The sequence below is a fragment of the Aedes albopictus genome, chromosome 2 (genome assembly GCF_035046485.1).
Source record: "Aedes albopictus strain Foshan chromosome 2, AalbF5, whole genome shotgun sequence".
Taxonomy (NCBI): Eukaryota; Metazoa; Arthropoda; class Insecta; order Diptera; family Culicidae; genus Aedes; species Aedes albopictus.
Window position 1 is genome coordinate 10,928,715 of NC_085137.1, and position 22,108 is coordinate 10,950,822.

General features: G+C 42.3%; 3 protein-coding genes and 1 pseudogene across 3 annotated transcripts; all 4 read right to left on the minus strand.

Annotated features, from left to right (window-relative positions):
* Positions 1 to 6,470: 6,470 nt before the first annotated feature.
* Positions 6,471 to 7,704, minus strand: LOC109429835 (uncharacterized; annotated as a pseudogene).
* A 145-nt stretch (positions 7,705 to 7,849) lies between these two features.
* LOC109398309 (uncharacterized) lies at positions 7,850 to 9,176 on the minus strand. The gene has a single exon (XM_019670657.3). It carries the CDS (start codon positions 9,140 to 9,142, stop codon positions 7,850 to 7,852), a length of 1,293 nt encoding a protein of 430 aa, XP_019526202.3. The 5' UTR covers positions 9,143 to 9,176.
* A 5,404-nt stretch (positions 9,177 to 14,580) lies between these two features.
* Positions 14,581 to 15,795, minus strand: LOC109429836 (zinc finger protein 26). The gene is made up of 2 exons (XM_019705821.3): positions 15,393 to 15,795; positions 14,581 to 15,331 (listed from the first exon to the last, which is right to left on the minus strand). Exons 1-2 carry the CDS (start codon positions 15,639 to 15,641, stop codon positions 14,711 to 14,713), a joined length of 870 nt encoding a protein of 289 aa, XP_019561366.3. The 5' UTR covers positions 15,642 to 15,795; the 3' UTR covers positions 14,581 to 14,710.
* A 3,995-nt stretch (positions 15,796 to 19,790) lies between these two features.
* LOC109429837 (uncharacterized) lies at positions 19,791 to 21,660 on the minus strand. The gene has a single exon (XM_019705823.3). The coding sequence runs from the start codon at positions 21,150 to 21,152 to the stop codon at positions 19,908 to 19,910; it is 1,245 nt and encodes a 414-aa protein (XP_019561368.3). The 5' UTR covers positions 21,153 to 21,660; the 3' UTR covers positions 19,791 to 19,907.
* Positions 21,661 to 22,108: the final 448 nt, after the last annotated feature.

Here is a 22,108-nt window from a genome sequence, read left to right on the forward strand (position 1 = left end):
TCCATATTGCCCCATGGGGGTGTCCATTCTGCCCCGTATGCTTGAAGACGGTCATCAAAAACTAACATTTTTCGTAACATTTTTTGAAGTGGATAAATCATTTTTCTTCGTGAGCATTCTTATGCAATAGATGCTAAATAGACTTTAAAAGGATACATGTATCAAAAAACTAAACTTTTTTGACATCTTGCCAGGTAAAGTTGGCAAAAACCTTAGGGTGTCCAAAATTGGGTAGATGCATCTCTGTTTGTTTTTGACAACATCGGTGGGGGAAAGAGGGAAAACAACTTAATTTTGGGTAACTAGTTTATTCGATATACTCAGCTTTGAGTAAAATCGACCCAAAAATTAGGTAGTTTGATTTCTCCGTGTACATCCCAACTAACAATCACTCATTTAACAGGCACCATTATGACGAATTAATTCAGCATAATGTTGAATAACATTTGAATTATTTTCACGTACAACCTATATTCGGGTTTTGTTCACACAAATTTGGAGAAGTTGTAAAGCATCATGTTGTGCACCAACTTAATTTTTTGTTGTTATATATAAAATGCAAAAATGTTGAACTCTCACGAGAGTAATTATTTGCTCTCATGTTGAGAACACCTATTATGAAATAAGAATTACATATAAAATTACCTAAATCCGGATTAGATCTCGAGACCTGTCGATTGCCAGTCGCATGCCTTCCTATCTGCGCCATCCTAGAGATGGTGAGATGCAGCACCCAAAGCAAAACATAATCTTCCCATGACTCAATAATGATCACCCCTGAACTTGTGTTCAGCAGTGGTGAATAAGCACAGCACGAGGTAATCAACTGAACAGCGCCTTATACTTCAACAGCTGTTCAGCTCAAAACACGTGTTTTCCATTCTGATTTCGCTGTCAGTATTTTTATCGCACGGTGAGAAAACTTGTATCGAATGCGGTCAAAAAGTGTTGATCCTTTTTGAAGATATTGTTTCCAGACGAACTAATTGCGATATGAATATGTTTTTATTTTTAGTATTAAATATCGATCTTTAAAATGTATGACAATATGTGGTGCGGTATGGTCTTGGACATGGTGCAGTCACAGCATCTGTTCAGGTAATGTACTCATGCTCAGTCGAAGATCCGTCAAGCATTTTTTATTTATGCTTTTGTCATGGAATCTTGATATTATGTTCAATAAATAGTGCATAAGGATGTTTAGAGATACTTGAAATGTGTCGATTTCTGAATGCTGTTTGATTATCTAGGTGAATGTGGGAACAATATTCAGTAAACACGACGGGACTGCAATGTCAAATGCATCGATCCAAGCGTCTAGTACAATCGAACTGCTGCGGAAAATAAAAAAAATATAATAATCAAGGTACAAGTTCTCCTTGTTACAGACTAATCATAATAAATAAATGCCTCATTTTTACGTTGATTACGTCTCTTGGCACTCAATGTTAAACTACATAATTCTATTCTGTTTTATTTTATGTGATTCGTTTGAAATTTTGGTTCTTTAATAACTTGGTAGTCTAAACAATTTTAGCCATGATTTATCCCATAATCCGAACAAAGTTCCGAGTCAAACTATGACGGGCTGAAGGTGGTTATTTGACAAGTGAAAAGCACATTGTTCAGGAGCATATGCTTATCGATGCATCAGCTTGATAAGATGCAGACAAATGTTTTGTTAAACTCCTTTGTTAAGGAATCAATGCTTGTCGAATAAATTTCTTGTTAAACTTTTGAAAAGTGTTTTAATTTATCATTGTTGATGTACCGATGAGGAAAGTCGAACATTGACTATTTTCTCAATTTAAAAATCATTTAAACAGTAATGTGTAGAGCATAATTTTAGTTCAGCTATCATTACCATTATTAAGCAACAATTCAGCAAGCTTGCTTGTTTGTGACTTGCAATTGTTAGTTGGGATGTGTAAACAGAAATGTAAATACTCCCTAACTTTGCGAAGCTATTCGCTCAGCTAGTGTGAGAGAATGTTCATTTCTCTGTAGCGTTCGACAGCTCTCAGCTAAAAGAGAGAGTCTGAGCATAAACCGAGAGCACGGAAGAAGCCTGGGCCCAACCCCTCAAAACCCCCTGTAACGCCACTGAGGCTCTCTGGAATGTAGAATTACTGCCAAGTTCGCCGTGGAACACTTAACAACCAGGTTTGCGTATGAAAGAAGAACATAAACCCTTTTTAGTATACTTCTTCAACTATGTCTTTATTCGCTCAAACAACTAAGAAAAACCGAACTCAACAAACTGCAAGAACTCAACCTACTCGATGCAGCTCACAAAACATATGCCTACCTACTTTTGCCAACTTACCCAGTAAGGGGCTAGACACTAGTCGCTTAGATCAATTACTTTTGTGAGGGGAGAGACACAACTCATTCTTCAACATGGAATCCCCAAACACGTCACTAAGTAAAACCCGCTGAAATTTCCTGAATTGGCTCCGAAAACCCTTGAAACCGCTGCGGACCTCCTGTAACGCACCTGAGACCCTCCTAAACAAGGATGGGAAATGTCACGAAATTTCAATTTTCCAATTTCCACCACTTCCGGTGTAAATTTCTGTCCGATTGCATCACCAATCCCAAATAGTGATTAGTTATGGGAATAATCCCACGAAGACGCTCATGTAATACCTCTGTAACTTTCTGGAATTCCTAAGATACCACCGACAATTCCCTAAAACTTCCAAAATCTCCCCTGTAACGCCTCCGGAACCTCCTGAAATCCCTCCGAAAACTCCCTGAAATTCCCGTGTATCCCATGTAACTGTAATCCCTGAGACCCTTAGAAACCCCCCACAAACCCTGTGAAGCTCCCTGAAATACCTCAGAAAACCCCCTGTTACGCCCCTGAATCGCATTTCCTCCTGAAACCCCCTTGAAAGCCCTCTTAGGGGCTGTCCATTAATTACGTAAGGGAATTTTAGCGATTTTTCGACACCCCCTTCCCCCCTTGGGGGTGATGCACAAATTATGTCACGCAAAAATCGACCTTTTTCAACCCCCCCTCCCCCCTATGTCACACTTTTTGTATGGAATCTCAATATTTTTTGTATGGGTCGTCACGTTCTGCAAAACCCCCCCTCCCCCCTAAAAGCGTGACGTAATTTGTGTACGACCCCTTGTAAGATTTTTTGTATGAGAACCCAAAAATTTTTGCATGGCGCGTAAGATTTCTCAAACCCTCCCTCCCTCCATAAACCCTTACGTAATTAATGGACAGCCCCTTAAACCTCGCAAGACCCAGAGATGAACCAGCCCCCAGATGAAAATCTCGCTAATGAAGATAAATAAATAAATAACCCCGCAAGACCCCCCTTTCAATCACCTGGTAACTCACCCTTCATACATACATACATACATACATTTATTTGTTCAACATCATTAAGACAAGACATAATAAACAATAGTACGCCACAATACTCGGTTTGTGGCTGCCGCTTTCCATCCTCGGTCGCGCCCAATGCTCGCCAAGTCACGCTACACCTGGTCCGCCCATCGTGCTCTCTGCGCTCCACGCCTTCTTGTGCCAACCGGATCAGTTGCAAACACCAGCTTTTCATGGTTGTTGTCCGGCATTCTTGCAACATGCCCTGCCCACCGTATCCTTCCGCCTTTGGTCACCTTCTGGATGCTGGGTTCGCCGTAAAGGGCAGCGAGCTCGTGGTTCATCCTTCTCCGCCACACACCGTTCTCTTGCACACCGCCGAAGATCGTTCTTAGCACGCGTCGCTCGAAAAATCCGAGTGCTTGTAGGTCCTCCTCGAGCATGGTCCATGTCTCGTGCCCGTAGAGGATCACCGGTCTTATTAGCGTTTTGTACATGGTGCATTTGGTGCGTGGGTGAATCTTTTTCGACCGCAGTTTCTTCTGGAGCCCGTAGTAGGCCCGACTTCCGCTGCTCACCCTTCCTAAACTTATTTATAAGCCATTTAGTCATATGGGGCACGGTTTTGTAAATCATGCCGATGGAACTACGATTATGCTGCTAACGACCGCCCGTGAAAGGTTAGATCTAGATTCTGTGAAGAGACCTTTTACTTTGAGATACTTGATGAGACAGAACAGTTCGAGTACTCAAAGACACGTAATGGATGCTCCGAATGGCAGCTCGTAAGTCACAAAGCTAGTCCGTCGAGAAAAGTAATTGTACGTTTCATTCATAGTCACCATAAGGGGAACAGCTTCTCCTGGTACCGTAGGTATTCCTCCAGGTATTTATTCAAGGGATTTCACTTATGATTCCCTCGGCATGCTTGATGAGGTTTCTCTAAGAGTAAATTCTTACTAGGATTTCTCTAGAAATATCTTCTATGAAATCTCCTGGAAATTCTAGGAATTCCTCCAGATGTTTTTCGAAGAGCTCTTGGTGGGACCATTCAAGACAATCTTCATAGATTTTATCCAGAAATTTCAGCTGGGTTCGTCAAGCAATTCCTAGGACACATCCAGAAATTCTTATACTGTATTACCTTCAGGAGTTCTTCTAGGGATATCTCCAGAGATTTCTCATGGGATTTCTTTAGGGATGTTCGCTGGGATTATTCGTGGTAATATTATTCCGGACATTCTTATAGAAGTTCCTCCGGTAAATCGTCTTGGAATTACTTCAGATATTTTATCCAGGGATTCCTCCAGTTATTAATCATGAGATTCCGCCAGGAGCTCCTCGTGGCCATCCTCCAGAAATTCCTCACGCATGCTTCCTGTGGTTCTTCCAGCTATTCTTACTAGGATTCCTCCAGAAATTCTTACTGTGGTACAATGATACATATTGCCCATTTTACTGGCATTTTACCAGGTTAGCTGGTATGTCTGAAACATACTGGAAAAACTTGTAATTAGAAGGCACGAAATGTTGCTAATTGGCAAATTGAGAGATGAAATTTGTGAAAAAAAATCGCGTTCTGGTGGGATCCGAACCCACGACTCCGTATTCGCTAGACCGCGATGTTTTTCACAAATTTCATCTCTCAATTTGCCAATTAGCAACATTTCGTGCCTTCTAATTACAAGTTTTTCCAGTATGTCTTACTGTGGTTCTTCAGAAAATCTGTTAGCGATTCCTCTAGAGCTTTCTCCCGGCTTTCTTGTTGTGATTCTTCCAGGCAATCCTAATTAAGGTCGTGTCCTAAGCCGTGCCATGATCTCAATCACCATTAGACCGGCCCACATTTGTATAACGCGAAAAAAAGTTTTCTCTTGAATCGTGCCTTTGGATGAGAAGATCAATCTGTGAAAGATTCAACTCAATCGGTTGAAAACTGAGCTGGCGCAAATGAGTTGAAGGTTTGTATGGGATGTTCAGTCCAAATTATGGGAAATTGGATGACCTCCAGTCTCTCATACAGCTCGCCGGTTTGGTGGGTTCGATTTGGCTAAGAATTGAAAGAATAGAAGTAGAAGTAGATACCCTAATGAACAACTTTGTAGAAGACCATGTCATGATAAAACTTAAATAAGTTGCGGTTTTAACCAACGAAAGCAGGGTGAGGACTTCTTCCCCCGTTTACTCTCGGTAGTTATATGCAGCACGTGTTTGTCGCCCGAAACTTGCGCACTACATCATAGGCGGCTATGTTATCCTTCATTTCCATTGCTCACGCACGTGGGTGAGTATCGAGACAATGAATAATTACATTGCTGCCTATGATGTAGCGCGCAAGCTACGGCCGACCAACACGTGATGCATATAACAACCGAGAGTAAACGGGGGATGATGTCCTCATCCTGCTTTCGTTAGCTAAAACCACAACTATTTTAATTTGTATCATGATATTGTTGTTCTACAAAGTTGTTCATTAGGGTATCAACTTCTATTCTTTCAATTCTGGGCCAAATCGAACTCACCAAACCGGCGAGCTGTATGAGAGACTGGAGGTCATCCAATTTCCCATATATTTGGACTGAACATCCCATACAAACCTTCAACTCATTTGCGCCAGCTCAGTTTTCAACAAATTGAGCTGAATCTCCCACAGATTGTTCTTCTCATCTAAAGGCACGATTCTAGAGGGTGCCCCGTGGAATTTTTCGACATTTTTGTATTTGGGCCAGTCCAGCACCAATCAAATGACGTCTGAAGTTCGTTCAAAATGTTCGTTGTTCATCCTTTTTTTAACAATCATAGATAGGTACCTGAAGCCCTGGCGCAGAAAATTAGTTCGACCGCGAGCCATACCGTGTCGCTGCTGTCGGTAAAATGCGTTCGCTTGCTCAGAGCCAGTGAGATATATTCTTTATTATACGGTCAGTTTTTTTATGCGGGGGATACGTACCGCGTAAAAAACTCAGTTCAAAATTCGAAAAATCGTCTTACCATTTCTCGACGAATCATGCAAAAATAAGATGAACAAAACGTAATTGTATGGAGTTTTCATTTACGCGGCCGTGTAAATAGAAACCGCGTAAAAAAAAACCAGACTGTATTTGATGGAGGTTTGGGTGTAAGAGCTGGTGGACCACTTGCACTAGTTCGGAAAAATAAATCATAATACATCGATGTTTGTTATACTATTTTATTGCGGTAGAATTTCAGTATCGATGAGCTCGTCGAGCATATCCAGCAGTCGGCTACGGTACGGAGGATCTGTTTGGAATGCCTTCAAACAGACGGCGACCTTTGATTGGGGCATGAAGCCACAGCTTGAGTCGGGTTCGGACAATATTGTTTGCAGATAGCTTTGAGGAAGTAGCACTTCTGGGCTTATTAGACATGAGTGGATTACACCAGCTGATTTATAGAAAGCACACGAGTCTTTGAAGAGTTCTGGATCAAGATAGATTTCGTGGGTTGCCAAAATGGTTTTAAGGTTTGAGTAATAATCCATTATCAATGCGTCGTAATGCTGCGACCTAAAAATCCGAGACGTTGAAAGACTGATGACTAAGTTCAGATCGTATGCAGGTGGGACATATCGTGCCATTTGAAAATCAACTAAAATACAATCTTCTGGAATACCGGCTAGTGATCGGAACATGAGATTATTCTTCCACAAATCTCCATGACAAAGAACGTTCTGGAACTTCCGCGAGGGTTTGACGAATTCGAATATTTTCCGCATCACTTGTGGAAGTTCTTCTAAAATGACGTTCAATCGCTTAAGATTTTTCTCGGATAGTTTCACAACCTCACACCAGAAGCGAATAACATTTTCAACATCTTTCCTGCGAACGCTATCCCGCGTGTAGTCTTGCCAGCGCATCCATCGCTTTTCGCAGTTGAAAGCCATCCAGAAGCCCACTATTGGCCGCAACAATGTCGTAGCCTTTGGTCTTCAAATTTTCCAAAACGATCAGTCTATTTCCTTTAGCAAGAACCATTCTAGGGGCGAAGTTCTTTCCACCTACCGCTTGGTGAATTCGCGGAAGAACCTCTTGGAACAGCTTTATTTCCTTCCGGAACGTTCCTATGCTCTCCAAATATTCCACCAAACAGGGATTCTGTCGAGGAAGTGCTTTCACAAAGAACGACAGCTTGCGATCGGACTGATCTGGCGGCACTCCTTGCCAACGTACGCTAACTCGCAGCGCATAGTGCTCCGAAAGAAATCCATCTACGGTCGAACTGAATCGTTCCACAGAATGATCTTGAACGATAACTTGGTCCTTTGAACACTCGCTTGCCGTGGCAACGATCGAAACCAGCTCATCGATACTGAATTCGGGAACTAAACCTGCGGAATCCATCTCTTTGCTAGGGGATCTACTACACTCGTTACTGAACTCCTATCCTTTATTTGAAGCCAATTGTTTTCGGTGGACTGTTTGCTTCTTGTGCAGAATCTACAATCAAGTGTCGTGACAAGATACGGTCCATCTCTTTTATGATCTGTCAATCAAGGTCTGCATTATCGTTTGCGCAGTGCAGCTCGGGTAGCAACTCCTGCACCATATCCAACATACGGAGGCGATAACAGTCGTCGCTCCGGAATGCATTCAGACAAATGTTGACTTTCGGCTGAGGCATGAACCCGGCACATTCGGTGGCGAGATCGAACACATGATCAATGAAGCTTGATGGTAGCAGAACCTCCGGACCGATTATACAACCGTGGATTTGCCCGGCAAGACGGTAGTGTTCGCAACTGGCTTCAAAGGAATTCCTTGTGTAGATTGCAGTAGGATCAACCCCGTTACGAGTTAACACAGTTTGGAAAGTATCATAATAACCGTTCAACAAAGAATTCATGTGTTTACAGCGGAACTCAAATGTGGTCGTCAACGATAGTAGCAGATTTATGTCGTACGCTGGAGGAGTGTAGCGCGATAGTTGGAAATCTACTAAGATACATTCTTCAGGAACTCCAGAGGGCGTACTTCTGAACATCACGTTGTTACTCCAAAGATCACCATGACTGAACACGTTTCTCCACTGTGTTGACGGCTTTACGTACTCGTACAAACTCCTGATCGTATCTGGAAGAGCAGTCAGAATAGTTCCCAGTTTAGATGAATCACGCTCCACGACTCTCATGAACTCGCACCACAAAACTATCACGTTTTCAACGTCCCTTGTTCGTATACTTCCTTGTACTCCGGTCCAGGCGTTCTCGTTCAACACATCGGGAAACATCTCCGTCAAACCTTGATCTTCTTTTTGCTCAAGCAGAATCGTCCCCGCGTGGAAATACGCCAAAGTCTCCAACACTTTCTCCAACTGGGCGTATTCCATCAGACCTCTGTTCCCCTTCAAAATATCGAACCCTTTGGTCTTAACATTCTCCATCACAATCAGCCGGTCTTCCTTGGTTAGCAGATACTTTGGCACAACCTGTCTCCCGCCGAGCATTCGTTCCACCTCCGGAATGACCTTCTCGCAAAGCGCCACCTCCTTCCGGAAGCTCCCAATCTCGTCCAAGTACTTTGCCAACACCAAGTTCCCCTTCGGGACGGCCTTCAGAAAGAAAGAAACCTCCCGCGTACTCGGTGGTTTGTCGTTGCCGAAAACGACCACCACCCTCAGGGCAAAATGATCCGCCAAGAAGCCATCTGGGCTTCCTCCGAAACGTTCGATCCAGGCAGATTGCACCGCCGTCGGGGGATGGGTATCATGGCTGGCAAAGTGCCGTTGGACAACCAGCTGGACGTCGTCGTCGGAGAGATCCAAATCCGATAATTTTAGCATGGTAGCTGTCTTGTAACTGACCGGAATGTCGTATGAAAACTGGTGCTCGGTTGAGATAGATTTATGAGGGAGTTTTGATAAATTATGAGGATTAGAAAAACACAGCGATAAGACTGGCAAACATGACTCGGTGAAAGCGTAATTAGAATTCTTTGAGTTGGCTGATTGCGCAAAGCATAGTTTTTGGTGAATGTCAATGTTAATCGTTTCCAATGTAATAGATCCTATGTTTTTTGCGTGTTTGCCAACTAATCATCGAATTATGTGAATCTACTTGGCACAGACTTGGGTTGAGACTTACAGAACAATGTGAAATTAGTATTCTAGGTTGAGAGTGATGTTTGCGTTACGTGGATTTTCGACAAATGATCTGACATTTCGGTAACACATCCCAGGTAACATTTTGATGACCATTAGTCTTGTAGACTAATGTGCTTAATGGCGATGTCTGGAGCGTTCTCCTCAACTCCCACGGCAGCGCTCGAAGCTCTATTTGACGTTGTCCCACTACACATTCATCTCAAACAAGAAGCACTTTCTTGTAAATATGAAAATATTTGAAGGGCATCCGTAGATATTGGTGATCAATGGATAACAAATTTGTTCATTATTGAAATGGTATCGAGTAGCAATCCGTTAGACTGAATTTCCGCATTTCAACTAGTTTGATATTTCCTTAACATATTATGTTATAGACTTAATATTCGCACTTGTTTTGTTATTAATATAGTATTAAGGACTGTATCGGAAATGAACTATAAACATTCAAATACCTTCCATGTTACTCGGAAAAGCAGATGGATTTTGCCCCATTTCCGCGGGAAACGACCAAAATGCTTATGTTGTCCACTTTACCCCCACCACCCCTATGCCAAAAAACTTTGTCGATTCGATGCTTGTTAACCCTTTATAAGGCAGTGGCAACTATATTGCCACCTACTGTTTGTATTTTTTTCTGTTTTATAACAATTTATTTCGAACTTTTTTTTTGGTTTACGCAAATTTGGGATTACTAACAACGCCTGGTATTTTTTTGGTACTAAACATAGCTTTATCAACAATTTAGGAGCCATTCGTAGGCTTCATTATTCATTTATTTAGTATTACATCATATTCAAGATAAAACTGAATCAACAATATTTCTCCATAATACACGGTTCGTGGCTGCCGCTCTCCATCCTCGGTCGCGCCCGATGCTCGCCAAGTCACGCTCCACCTGGTCCGCCCATCGTGCTCTCTGCGCTCCACGCCTTCTTGTGCCAACCGGATCAGTTGCAAACACCAGCTTTGCAGGGTTGTTGTCCGGCATTCTTGCAACATGCCCTGCCCACCGTATCCTTCCGGCTTTGGCCACCTTCTGGATGCTGGGTTCGCCGTAAAGTGCAGCAAGCTCGTGGTTCATTCTTCTCCGCCACACACCGTTCTCCTGCACACCGCCGAAGATCGTCCTTAGCACGCGTCGCTCGAAAACTCCGAGTGCTTGCAGGTCCTCCTCGAGCATGGTCCATGTCTCGTGCCCGTAGAGGATTACCGGTCTTATTAGCGTTTTGTACATGGTGCATTTGGTGCGTGGGTGAATCTTTTTCGACCGCAGTTTCTTTTGGAGCCCGTAGTAGGCCCGACTTCCGCTGATGATGCGCCTCCGAATTTCACGGCTCACGTTGTTGTCAGCCGTCAGTAAGGATCCGAGGTAGACGAATTCCTCCACCACCTCGAAAGTATCCCCGTCTATCGTAACATTACTACCCAGACGGATCCGGTCGTTTTCGGTTCCGCCTACCAGCATGTACTTTGTTTTTGAGGCATTCACCACCAGTCCGACCTTTGCTGCTTCGCGTTTCAGGCGGGTGTACAGCTCTGCCACCGTTCCAAATGTTCTGGCAATAATGTCCATGTCGTCCGCAAAGCACACAAATTGTCCGGATTTTGTGAAAATCGTTCCCCGGCTGTTGAGCCCGGCTCGTCGCATCACACCTTCCAGAGCGATGTTGAAGAGTAGGCATGAGAGTCCATCACCTTGTCGCAGTCCCCGGCGAGATTCAAATGAACTAGATAGTTCACCCGAAACCCTTACGCAGTTTTGCACACCGTCCATCGTTGCTTTAATCAGTCTAGTCAGCTTCCCAGGAAAGCCGTTTTCGTCCATGATTCTCCATAGCTCTGCGCGGTCGATACTGTCGTATGCCGCTTTGAAGTCGATGAACAAGTGATGCGTTGGGACCTGGTATTCACGGCATTTCTGGAGGATTTGCCGTACGGTAAAGATCTGGTCCGTTGTCGACCGGCCGTCGATGAAGCCGGCTTGATAACTTCCCACGAACTCATTTGTTTTAGGTGACAGACGACGGAAGATGATCTGGGATAGCACTTTGTAGGCAGCATTCAAAATAGTGATCGCCCTGAAGTTCTCACATTCCAAATGGTCGCCTTTCTTGTGAATGGGGCAGATTACCCCTTCCTTCCACTCCTCCGGTAGCTGTTCGGTTTCCCAGATCCTGACTATTAGCCGATGCAAACAGGTGGCCAACTTTTCTGGGCCCATTTTGATGAGTTCAGCTGCGATACCATCCTTACCAGCTGCTTTGTTGGTTTTGAGCTGGTGAATGGCATCCTTAACTTCCCTCAGCGTGGGAGTTGGTTCATTTCCGTCCTCCGCTGCACTGGCGTCGTCGTTTCCTCCGTTGCCGTGGGCTCCCGTGCCTACGTTCTCCACGCCGTTCAGGTGCTGATCGAAGTGCTGCTTCCACCTTTCGATCACCTCACGTCCGTCCGTCAAGAGGCCTCCGTCTTTATCCCTGCATATTTCGGCTCGCGGCACGAAGCCGTTGCGGGATGCGTTGAGCTTCTGATAGAACTTCCGTGTTTCTTGGGAACGGCACAGCAGTTCCATTTCTTCGCACTCCGCTTCTTCCAGGCGGCGCTTTTTCTCCCGAAAGAGGCGGGTCTGCTGTTTCCGCTTCTGTTTATAACGTTCCACGTTCTGTCGAGTCCCTTGCTGCAGCATTACCGCCCTCGCTGCATTCTTCTCCTCCAAAACCGTTCTGCACTCTTCGTCGAACCATTCGTTCCGTCGATTCCGTTCCACGTACCCGATGGTGCTCTCGGCTGCGTCGTTGATGGCTGCTTTCACTGTACTCCAGCAGTCCTCTAGAGGGGCCTCATCGAGCTCGCCCTCGTCTGGCAACGCGGCCTCGAGATTCTGCGCGTATGCTGAGGCGAAATCCGGTTGCTTCAGTCGCTCTAGGTTGTACCGTGGCGGTCGCTGGTACCGTACATTGTTGATGACGGAGAGTTTTGGGCGCAGTTTGACCATCACCAGATAGTGGTCGGAGTCGATGTTGGCGCCACGATAGGTCCTGACGTCGATAATGTCGGAGAAGTGCCGTCCGTCAATCAGAACGTGGTCGATTTGAGATTCCGTTTGCTGTGGTGATCTCCAGGTGTAACGATAAGGGAGGCTGTGTTGGAAAAAGGTGCTACGTATGGCCATATTTTTGGAGGCGGCGAAATCAATGAGTCGTAGGCCGTTTTCGTTCGTCTGCTGGTGGGCGCTGAACTTACCAATCGTCGGTCTGAATTCCTCCTCCTGGCCTACCTGAGCGTTCAAATCACCTATGATGATCTTGACGTCGTGGCTTGGGCAGCGATCGTACTCGCGTTCGAGCTGCGCGTAAAATGCGTCCTTGTCATCATCAGTACTTCTGGAGTGTGGGCTGTGCACGTTTATTATGCTGAAGTTGAAGAATCGGCCCTTGATCCTCAACCTGCACATTCTTTCGTCGATCGGCCACCAACCGATCACGCGCCTCTGCATATCACCCATCACGATGAAAGCTGTTCCCAGCTCGCGTGTGTTGCCGCAGCTCTGGTAGATGGTATGATTACCTCTAAACGTTCGCACCATGGATCCTGTCCAACACACCTCCTGCAGCGCTACGATGCCGAACCCGCGGTCCTTCAGTAGACCGGCGAGTATGCGGGTGCTCCCAATGAAGTTGAGAGATCGGCAGTTCCACGTACCGAGTTTCCAATCGCAAGTCCTTTTTGTTCGCTGGGGTCGTTGCCGTCGGTCTCGGTTCGTATTATTCTGTTACTGATTTTCCGTTACAATGGTTTTTTACGGCTGGCTCGTAGGGCCTGACACCAACCCCCTACTTTCCGGAGGACCATAGTGCACAGTTGAGCTTAGAGTCCTTCCCTCCTTCCCTGGCACTCGGACGTAGATCAGCCGCCCCTAACATGGGGATCAGACGCTGTTGTGAGCCGCTCCTCCTGGAGAACAGACGCTCAGGTTTGCCGAAGCAAACCCCCCCTCCCTGTCAGCCTACGACCAAAGTTCCCACCGGGGTTGGTTACCCGATCTTCCCTAAGGTTGCTCATAGTTTCCGGCCGGTACCGCGTGGAGGTAGGGATAGGAGTTGCTGGGCAGAGGCTAGTGGATCACAATGGGATCTGAATTGCGCAGCATACCCAGCCTTTACCGTGCCCATTCGTAGGCTTAAAAATGGCTAATTTTGACCGCGTGAAGAAAATTAGCTCAAACTTATTGTAAAATTATAGATTTGGTAAATATTTTAAGATATAATCAAATTCTGGGTTGACATGAGCTGAACTACCCAGTTTATATTATGGCTTAAGCCCCAATCCACTCTAAAATCTCTTTTCCGGCTTTTTGTCGAAGTCAAAAGAAGAAAAGTACCCTAAACGGGCAGTGGCAAGAATATTGCCACCAGCGCTGGTGGCCTAAACGGGCAGTGGCAACTATATTGCCACCTCAAAAGCTCGTTTTTGGGGTTAACGGGCAGTGGCAACTATATTGCCACCTAGATTTTTGAGTTTCTTTTAAACAAAAATTGTTTTGTACATGTAATCATGTATATAATCATTTGCATAATAGTATGCGATGATAGCTCTTCTAGTTTTCTCGGCCTTATAAAGGGTTAAAAAAAATCATAACCTAGGTAAAGTGAGGTGAAAGAGTTCTTTATTCGAAGATTCCTCCTTCTGGCAATTTCAACCGTGATTTCTCCCGGTATTCCCTCAGAAGATTCTTCTCGAGTATATTTCTTCCTTGTACGATTTCTTCAAGAGTGTTCTGGGATTTTTCAAGGAGTTTTTTTTTTCTGAGATTGCGGAGAAATTCCGGAGTGACTATGGAAAACTCGCACGCGTTTTTAATGGGCAATTTAAATTGATATTTTCCAGGAGTCTGGAGGGCGATCCCTAAGTAATCCCGGAAGGAGTTACTAACAAAATCCTGGAATAAGTTCTAGAACGAATCCCCCAAGAAGTGTTTCCTGGAAGAAAGAATTCCTGGAATTTCTGAAGGAATGTCTGTCTGTCTGTCACTGTCTGTCTGTCTGACCGCTATGCATTCGGAAACTACTACTGATTTATGCGTTGATGTGAAAATGCTCAACTGCAAAGCAACACTAATGTAAAATTTGGATTTGTTTATTGAACTGTATGATTATTCTCAATCTCGTATGGTTAATTTGATTATGTTAAGCACAACGTTTGACATACAGTGTTCTAGACGATTAGAGATACTTCTTATGTTACAAAAGCTCAACTTTGCCCCCGGCAATCAAACTTCCGCTTTTGGCTGTGTGACCTAACGTGCCGTGTCAATAGTCCCGAAGTGCTAAACGACTGGCCACACTCCAAGCATCCGTACAGTTCCTCCTGCGTATGAATTCGCATGTGTATCCGCAGGGCCGTGTCGTCCAATAGCGTTTTCCGACAGAAGCCGCACTGAACCTTTGGCAGCTTTGGCATGTGAACTCGGCCATGTCTTCGCAGGTTACGCTCGACACGAAATCGCCGCAAGCAGATGGAGCACTGATAGGGGAGTTGTTCATCGTTCGCGGCATGGTGGGAAACTTCCCACTCTTCGTCTGCAAGCTCCGGCGCATTGTTCTCGTCTACTTCCGCTGGGATGTCTTCGATCGCTAGAATAGCGTCACTCTGAAGATCACTTTCCTGCTTTACCACATATTCGAATGTATAAATATCACGCCTCTCCGCGCCATCCACATGATTGACGATCGCTGGTTGTTCCGTTTGAGGAAACATATCGCGAAATGTGCTGTCATTGCTGAAGCACATTTCTCGAAATGATTCGAAATTTTTGAGAATTGTCTCACATTCTAGACAAAGTGCTGCCGGTGCATCCGGTACGTACGAGATCTGAAATCAGTATTGCAAGTTAGCGTAAGGAATCAGAAAACCGAAATGAATCTGTCGAAACCTTCAGTGATGTGAGATTCTCGATCCAAGTAGCCAAAGTTGTGCTGTCGCCTTGAAAAACGGATCTGTAGCGGTCCCGTTCTTGTAGGCATAGACGGCACATCGATTCGGATGAACTTTCTTTCTTTATTTCGAACTTATCCATATCGGAAAATTTACTAAATAAAGAACAGTTTTCAGGCTTTTTGATAGGTACTTTTCCAAATAAACAAAATTTGCGACTAGGTACGAATTTAAGACATTTCAACATTATACGTACATATAGAGATAATCATGTTCAAATGTATGCGTGTCTCTTTTGTAGTAGAGTCTGTGTATACCAGAGTCCCGCAAACACGACTTCTTTTAATAGGGTCCTAAAATGAAAAATATTTTCCCGGTTTTGCTGTATAACACGAAGGACCATGCTTTTCTGATCTCAATGGTAATTTTTCCGAACTTAACCCTCTAATATCCAAATTTTTGATTTTGATCTAAATATCATTTTTCGTCATCTAAAATCGATTTAAACATGTTTTGGAAGATGATTCTTTTTAATTCTCGATTTCGTGAATTTCAGTTTTTGATTTTTTTTAATTTTTATTTTTGAACATCCTCACACTTTTATATTTTTCCTGGAAGCCAATTTGGGGAACGGAATTTTTGAGATGAAAACATTTTGAGATTTTATGATTATTGTTGAAATATTATTATTTTAAATTTTTTTCACAGCAAATTTTATTTTCCGTGTAATTTTAAGGAAAATAATTTTAGAGTGTATTCGATTCCCTTAAACTAATAAACAAGGATAGAATGATTTGGGAAAAATTTAAAATATGTTAATTATAGCGATTCAATACAAAATAAACAATGACTTCTAAGAAGTGACTAAAACATCAATTTTTCAATTATTATTATTATTAATATTTATTAAAGACACTTTACCACTTATGTGACATTCGTGTCTGTCAATTTTTCAATGATTTTTCAAAATATGTAAATACGCTTTAAAATACACCAAAAACCATTTTGAGATTTACAGAACAGTCCTAAATATCAGCCAAAAATATATAAAAAAAATGATTTTCCACGAAACAAAAATTACAAAAATGCTCAAACTATACCCCGTCTAAAGGCGGGATTGGGTATTAAACAATGAAAGAATAGTTAATAAACTCGAAAATAAAATAATGGTGAGCAGGTTTTGTTTGACATTCGAGGTCAACCTTAACGTAACGAAAGTGAAAGGAAATGCGATCTATCTCTGATTAATTGAATTTGTACATACCCCTTAGCTTAGGCAAATGAAAAGGCATCCATTAACAAACGCTTTCCTACTCTAGAAATCTTGTAAGGGATTGCATTTAAAAAATATTGTTTTCTTTGATTATTTTCTTCACCAAATCGTGCATCAAAATAGCGTGAAAAAAATTGGTGGGGGTAAAATGGACAATCGATGGGGTAAAATGAACAAGTCGTTAAAAATTATATAACAGCATATTGTTTCTATGTTTTTAAATACAAACTATCAAATTTCATACGATACCTTAATTTTGTTGTTTTCAAACTTTTAATACAAACTTTAAAACACACTTAAATAATTATTGTAAATATAGTGTAAAAAACAAGCACTGTTTTGGATGAAAAATATATTTTGTTGATATAAAATATTTTTTTATAACTTTTTACTTCAACTATCTCACGATATCATCAGCCGTCATGATGATTCTGGAGTTTGCAAAAAAAAAATATGAAATTTTGATAAAATTTGTACCGATTGTTCATTTTACCCCCACGGTCTGATTTTATCAAAATTATTTCCAAAACTTTTTTTTTACAAAACCTATTTTTTTTTTTCGGTCAAATATATTCTTTCACTTGGACTTTATTGGTTAAGGGGGTAAAACTTGTAATAATTTAAAAATAACTTACGAGAAAACCTTAGCAATTATAAGCAGATTTTACATCATTTCCGATTTTTCAGGTGATTTTTAAAGTTTATTGTCATCTTGAAGAGGTTTATTTGATTTTAATGTTCAATATCAGCAAAAGTGTAATGATTCCTGCTTAGGCATGAGCTCCAATCGTTGAAAAATTTTGAAAAACAATAAAAGCCATGAAACTGTACCTTGTCCATTTTACCCCCACCACCCCTACATTCACCTGCAAGAATGTTGAATTATTGATTGCTTGCAGCGCCACATCGCGCCAAAAATAGGAAACTAATATTTCTACATTTGACCAAGTTTTCCCATACAAACTTCAAACTCTTTGAGCGCCGGGAGAAATCCCATCAGCAGGACCAATTTCAATATAAGTTCTCAAAACAAGAAGATTTGAGGATGAAGAGCATTTTCAGTAACAAAACAAAGAGTCATTCCTGGAAAAAAATCTCTGGGTGAATTTCTGGAGAAACCCATAGAGAAGTTACAGTAGTGGTTGCTGGACGAAACCTGTCATGAATTCGAGGAATCCCAACAAGAATGTCCAGAGGTAATCTAGAGGTAGAAGAATTCTTAAAAAAAAATCAAGAGGTTTGTATTAGTGCTACTGGAGGAACGACATATAGCAGTCATTTCTGAAAAAAGTTGTAGTGGGTTTTGTGAAAGAATCTTGAAGAAACTCTTGCAGAAATCCACAGAGATATGCCAATAGGAACTCTTGAAAGATCTTTGGAATTCCTCCACAAATTCCTGATGAGTTGTTTTTTCTAGAATTTCTTACCAGAGGTTTCTCCAAGGATTCCTATACAAATCCTGCTTGTAATTCCTTTGTGCTTTCTACAGAGATTTTTCAAGGATTTTTTTATGAATTTTCTATGGAACATCAACTGAAATTCTTGCTAGGATTGCTTCAGATATTCATACTAAGATTTCTTCAGGAATTCTTGCTGGAATTCCTCCAACAATATCAGCTGAGATTTCTTTAGTAATTGCTCTCAGGAGTCGACCAAGAATTCCTAGAGGATTATCAGCAGGAAATGGCTTCAATACGGCTTCCCGATGGATTCCACCATAAATTCCTGAATGAATCCCAGAAGCATTTCTTGAGTAATCCCAGCAAGAATTTGTGAAGGAATCTCAAGAAGATTTCCAGCAGGAATTACTGGGTAAATACTAAGAAAAGATTCTTGAGAAATCCTCGTAGGAATCCCTGAAAGAATCACAGCAGGAAATGTTGAAGAAATATCTAGAGGAATCACAGCAGAAATTTGTGTATGTAGGAGTCTCAGCTGTCATTGCACGAAGAATTGCAGCAATAATTTCTAGAGGAGTATTATTATTTATTACTCCAGGAACTCCTTTAAAATTCATCCCGTGATTCCTACAGGAATTTCTCCAAGGATTCTTCCAGGAAGTATTTTTGGGAGTTGAGATGCAGGCTCTGCTTCACTTCAAGCGCTATTCCAGAACGAAGAAAAAATCATAAAAAGGTGTATTTTATCACAAAAAAAAACAACTTTGTAGAACAATCGATAGTTCCTAAAGATCCCAAGAAAAAGCTCTATTAGAAAACCTGTTACTAGGGGTCGTCCACAAAAAAATACACAAAACTTTTAAAATTGAGAAAAAAAGGTGATAGTTTGTTCGGCAAACTTTCCAACAATACATTTTTTGCAACTTTGAAGTAGATACCAATGCTCTATCTTCATTAATGAGAAAAGTGAATTTCCACCTACTCGGGATTGTACTAGCAAGGAATTTCTAGGAGAATTTCTCTAAGTATCTCCTGAGATAGCCTACGAAATGCATTATTTGTGAGAAATTCCCCGAGAAATATCGTAAGAGGTAGAAATTCAAAGAGAAGCCCTAGAAGGAATTCATGATAAAATTTAAAAAAAAACTCAAAGGAATTCCGGAACGAATACTGGATATATTTTCAACCGAGTTCCTTAACAAATCTCGGAAGAAATTTCCAATCCCAGAAAGAGTAGTGTCACAGGTTATAGTTATCGGCGTACCTCCCTTTCTTACTCAAATAGTGTAGTAAACTCAAATTTACTACTTTTTATTCATGCGACCCATTGATTAGTTGAGCTGCAAGCTTTGTCCCATTTGTCCCTGCACACAGATAAAAATAATGACATTTACACGTCATGTAAACTTCAGTTCAGTCATGTAAACTAAGTGTTATGATGGTTTACATGATATATCATGTAAATTTGTGTTATATGTCATGTAAACACACAGAGTCATGCTGAATTACATGACATATAATGGAAGTTTACATGATATTTTATGACTTTTACATGATATGTCATGTAAACTTCTGTGATATTCCACGCTCCAATCATGCGCATCATATGTCACAGAATTTTACACTCTTTTTTCAATCTGTGTGCTGAATATTGTAATCCCTACGTTAGTAGTTTTTTTTTAATATTTCATACCCCTAGTATGGAAATAAAAGATAACAAAAATCCAATAACAACAGGAAGGTTTATTTTCATATCTACAATGGCAAGATTTGTTACATTTAACATGGAATGTTCGCAAATATGTCAAGTAATGACTTAAGGGGATATCTCCCCGAAATTTCACAGCGCTTCAATAAGATCTTTGATGATCCCGGTAATTCTGCTCCTGTATTTCATATCAGTGTCCAAAACCCCTAGACACATTCGAATTTTGTCCTCTCCGCTAAAGTTGTTGTACTCTTCTGGCGAAGAAAACACGCGATCCACGCAATTCCTCGGCAACAGCGTGACGTGATTCATCAGAAAGTTGTCGATGATGCCCGAAACTTTGTATCGGTGGCAGGATTCGCGAAACGGCTGCTCTGGGATGATCTCCTCCGGCGATAGACACTGATCGATGAAGATTTGCTCCACGGTAGCGTAGTACAAATCGATCAAGTGGCTGTAGTACTCTTTTCGGTAGTCGGCGGTGGTCGTTAGTGTTATCAGCATGTTCAGATCGTATGCTGGAGGCGCGTATCGTGCGAATTGGAAATCTACGATCAGGCAGTCCTCGGGGATTGACGCTTCGGAGTATTTGAACAGGAGATTACTTCCCCAAAGATCGCCGTGACTGACTACGTTACGATACTTGCTGGAAGGTTTCACCAGATCGTAGATTTGTAGAACAAATTCGGGTAATTTTCTGAGTATATCGGGGAGTTCTGGGTTATCCTTTTCAACGACCTTTACAAGTTCACACAGCACTTGGATAGCATTTTCCAACTCTTCCACTCGCGGGTTGTTATTCTTCAGGATCCAGCAGTTCTCATCCAATGCACCTGGACACAACTCCGGCAATGTACGACCTGTTTTGGTTTCCAACATCAGCGAAGCGCAGTGAAGTCTGGCCAACGCCTGCAACGCTCGCTCCAGATGCGCCTTGTCGAAAATTCCCATTTCACAACCGGCTACGGATCGGAAGCCTTCCAGGGCCAAGTTTTCCAGCACCAACTGTCGGTTATCTTTCGTTAGATATGCCTTCGGAGCAAATCTTGTGAACTGCTGCATTCGAGGGAACAGGTCACCATAGATGCGTGTTTCTTTGCGGAATGTTCCGCTGGCTTCCAGATAGGAGGTCAGTGCGGGAATGGCCGTCGGAAGAACTTTGAGGAAGAGATTCAACTCATCTTTGCGATTTCCATCGTCCTCAATGATCACCTGTAGCTTCAGGAAGAAATGATCGCCGAGATATCCAGCTCGACTGGTGCTGAAGTGGGTCACTTCCGACGATTCGATTTGAAAGCGGAGTTTGGGGTTCGCGTAATACCGTTTGACGATAGTCTCCAGATCGTTGCGATTTAGATTGAACTTTTCTGGGTTCATAATAGACGTACTATCTATCGCACAAAAATAGGAATGATACTGATACACGCTGATACAAGGCGGCTGAATTATCTGAAAACCTCTAGCTCACACTTGAATGGTCGCAGCATTACTGAATTGCTCCGAACCGAAAGCAGGCAAGAGGGTAATTGATAACAACAACCAATAAACCAACACATTTGAGTTTGGTCTGCCGAGAGAACAAAACAAATTCCAGAATAGGGTGGAAGAAAAGGAAACGGTTGGCCGGCAGGTGTTTGTGTGGTGCAGAAGTGGCGACGGATAGAATAGGTGGATAGGTATATAGCATTTTTTTTTACTGATTTCAATTGTATGTTCTGTTGAGCTTTGGCAATCCTCATGGAAGGATAGAATAATACAAGAGCATTGATGTCCGCATGTTTTAGGCATCTGCTAAGGCAAAGAAAGAATGTGTGCTTGGTTTCTATTGGAGCTGCATAGTTAAGCTTGATCAAGCAAACCTGACAGCTTTCCTGTAGCCTGTAGTTTCCTTCTAACAGATTAACTAGCGAAATTATAGCCAGGTATATCTCGGCAGCGTTTCAAACATCATTTACAACCTAATTTCTAACGCTATTTCACAGAGATTCGCTTGCTGGCTTCATGTGGATTTAGAAAAACAAAAATTTAATTCATACAGCCCAATGCTTCCCAGCAACGCCGTAAAAATTATCCGAACAATCAACAACACAATTAGATTCAAAACAATTGGGATAACACATATTTAACCCGGTTTGTGGCTGCTGATCTCCATCCTCGGGTACGCCTAATGCTTGCCAGATCACACACCACCTGGTCGCCGTTCAGCGAATATATAACAGATTTGAATATTGTCGTCGGGGTTGAAACTCGACGATTCCCCACACCCGTCAATCGAATTTTCTCAAAATCTATACGTGAAACTTAAACGTCGGACGTAGTGCGCTGAACAACGG

Excerpts from the sequence above, each read along its gene's own strand:
- LOC109429837 (XM_019705823.3), bottom strand. The coding sequence starts at position 21,152 with ATGAACCCAGAAAAGTTCAATCTAAATCGCAACGATCTGGAGACTATC.
- LOC109398309 (XM_019670657.3), bottom strand. The coding sequence starts at position 9,142 with ATGCTAAAATTATCGGATTTGGATCTCTCCGACGACGACGTCCAGCTG.
- LOC109429836 (XM_019705821.3), bottom strand. The coding sequence starts at position 15,641 with ATGTTGAAATGTCTTAAATTCGTACCTAGTCGCAAATTTTGTTTATTT. Across the intron at positions 15,332-15,392 it reads AGAATCTCACATCACTGAAG|ATCTCGTACGTACCGGATGC; the intron begins GTTTCGACAGAT and ends TACTGATTTCAG.